Raw genomic sequence first — 2,215 nt, 5'->3', positions numbered from 1 at the left:
CTACTCATGGTACTATAGATCTTTTTCAGACAAACAAAACCACAAACTGCAAAGAACATCCGATTCTAACTAGGCTTACAAATGAAATGTAAGTTAGAGTTTGAGTTAGGAATCCGCGCACATGCTTAATGCGTTATCTTTCAAACATGCTGCATATATTGGACCATATAGCCTTCACAATGAAGAATCCTGGAACTTTTTCTAAACAAGAATTTAAAAGCCAAATATAGATCGCTCCACCACTGTTTTTCTTTTGTCACACCATTATTAAAGAACATAGTCAAGAGTTAGAATGAGCTTGATAAAGCAGAGAAAGATTGACGAAAACTTATACTAATCCAAATATGTTGACACTCTACTGGAAATTGTTACCCTAGTAAAGTACAATGTCTCACTGCAATACCTCCAGACTTTTAATTTTATCGGTTGAGAAAGTGTTTACTAACAATGAAACAACAGAATCACTTGGCATAAATTTTCTTTCACGCATCTTGCATAGATATTGCAGAGCCTTCTGAGTATCATTTCGTCTAAGAAAACCCTTAATGAGGATATCATAGGTTCTCGAATTTGGTAAACAACCTTTCTCTTCCATTTCACTGATTAATCTTTCAGCCTCCAAGAACATCCTGTTATGAAAGAGGCTATCCATCTTTGTGTTATATGTTATTACATTAGGAACTAATCCTTCTTTTGGAATCTTATTAAACAGTTTTCTTGCATCTTCCAACTTGCCAGCTTGACAAAAACCATGTATAAGAATAGCATACATGTAAATATCAGGTAAGATACCAGTAGTTTTCATGGACTCAAATAATACTATTGCTTCCCCAATCTTTCCATTCTTGCATAGTCCATTTAACACCGTACTATATGTAAATTTATTTGGATTTTGACCACAAGATTGCATCTCATTAAACAAACTCTGCGCTGTTTCAAATCTTCCATCACGGTATAGTCCCCGCAACAATGTAGTATAAACAACAGTTGTTACTTGCAATCCATTTTGTTTCATTTTCTTAAATAGCTTCACAGCTTCATCCAGCTTCCGATTCTTGCAATACCCATCAATTAACACATTGTAGTTGAACTCATTTGGGTCTAGGCCCCTGTGGACCATCGAGTCAAAAAGCTTCACTGCATCTTGCAGCCGACCTGCCAAACACAGACCATTCATCATTGAACTATAAGTAATCTGATTAGGTTGTATGTTTAACTTGTCCATCAATTCAAATAACCCCCAAGCATCCTCCGTCATCCCATCTTTACAATGAGAATCTATTAATATGTTAAAGGTTATTGTATCAGGTAAGATCTCTCGATCCATCATTTCATCAAAATATCTTGTTGCTTCTTTCCAACGACCATGTAGGCAAAAACCGTGAATCATACCCTTATAGGTTGCCATATTTCCTGAGATTCCTTTACCAACCATCTCATCAAAGATTCTCCTTGCTTCAGTCAAGCGGCCTGAATTGCAAAGATCTTTGATCAAAGAATTGTAAACAACAACATCCGGCACAACATAAAAATCTCCAAGCATTTCAGAGAAGAGAACCAAAGCTTCATCAACTAAATCTCCTTTGCAAAGAGTATCTATAATCACAATATACGACACGACATCTGGTCTGCATTTCCATCTCGACATGTCGTTTTTCAACCGAAGAGCAAGACCCACTTCACCAGTTCTACACAGCCCATGTATAATAGTATTACATGTAACTGCAGTAGGTTGAATACCTGTGTCAGTCATTTTACCAAACACTTCAAAAGAAAAATCAATCTTTTCTTCTGAGCACAACCCCTTAATCAGTGTATTGAAAGTGATTGTATCCGGATGATAACCTCTCTTAGTAATCTCTCCAAGTAAACAAAACCCATGATTCATTTGGCCTAGTTTGCAACAGCAATTAATGACAGTGTTGATTGTAGAAACATCAGGTTTTATCCCAACCAAAATCATCTTCTTATATAACAAAATGACATCTGAATGACACTTGATTTTGGATAATGATCCTAATACATGATTAAATGTACTTGTAGATGGTAAAGGCCTTTCTAGAATCAATGATCAAAGTATTTCAAACCATCATCAAGCTTCTTGATCCTTCCTGATTTACACTCATCCCTCACGAAACGCTCAAGTTGTGATATTCTATTATTATTAGTACCATAATAATTATGGACATGACGATAATTTGAGAAGACTCTACTC

General features: G+C 35.8%; 1 protein-coding gene across 1 annotated transcript; it reads right to left on the bottom strand.

The window, feature by feature from the left end:
* Nucleotides 1-391: 391 nt before the first annotated feature.
* Nucleotides 392-1,888, bottom strand: LOC113361398 (pentatricopeptide repeat-containing protein At1g63130, mitochondrial-like). Its single transcript, XM_026604655.1, has one exon. It carries the CDS (start codon nt 1,886-1,888, stop codon nt 392-394), a length of 1,497 nt encoding a protein of 498 aa, XP_026460440.1.
* Nucleotides 1,889-2,215: the final 327 nt, after the last annotated feature.

Source organism: Papaver somniferum, chromosome 1 (assembly GCF_003573695.1).
Source record: "Papaver somniferum cultivar HN1 chromosome 1, ASM357369v1, whole genome shotgun sequence".
Classification (NCBI taxonomy): domain Eukaryota; kingdom Viridiplantae; phylum Streptophyta; class Magnoliopsida; order Ranunculales; family Papaveraceae; genus Papaver; species Papaver somniferum.
Note: the sequence above shows the minus strand (reverse complement) of the source record. Positions and strands in the feature narration are given on the sequence as shown.

Excerpts from the sequence above, each read along its gene's own strand:
- LOC113361398 (XM_026604655.1), bottom strand. The coding sequence starts at position 1,888 with ATGAATCATGGGTTTTGTTTACTTGGAGAGATTACTAAGAGAGGTTAT.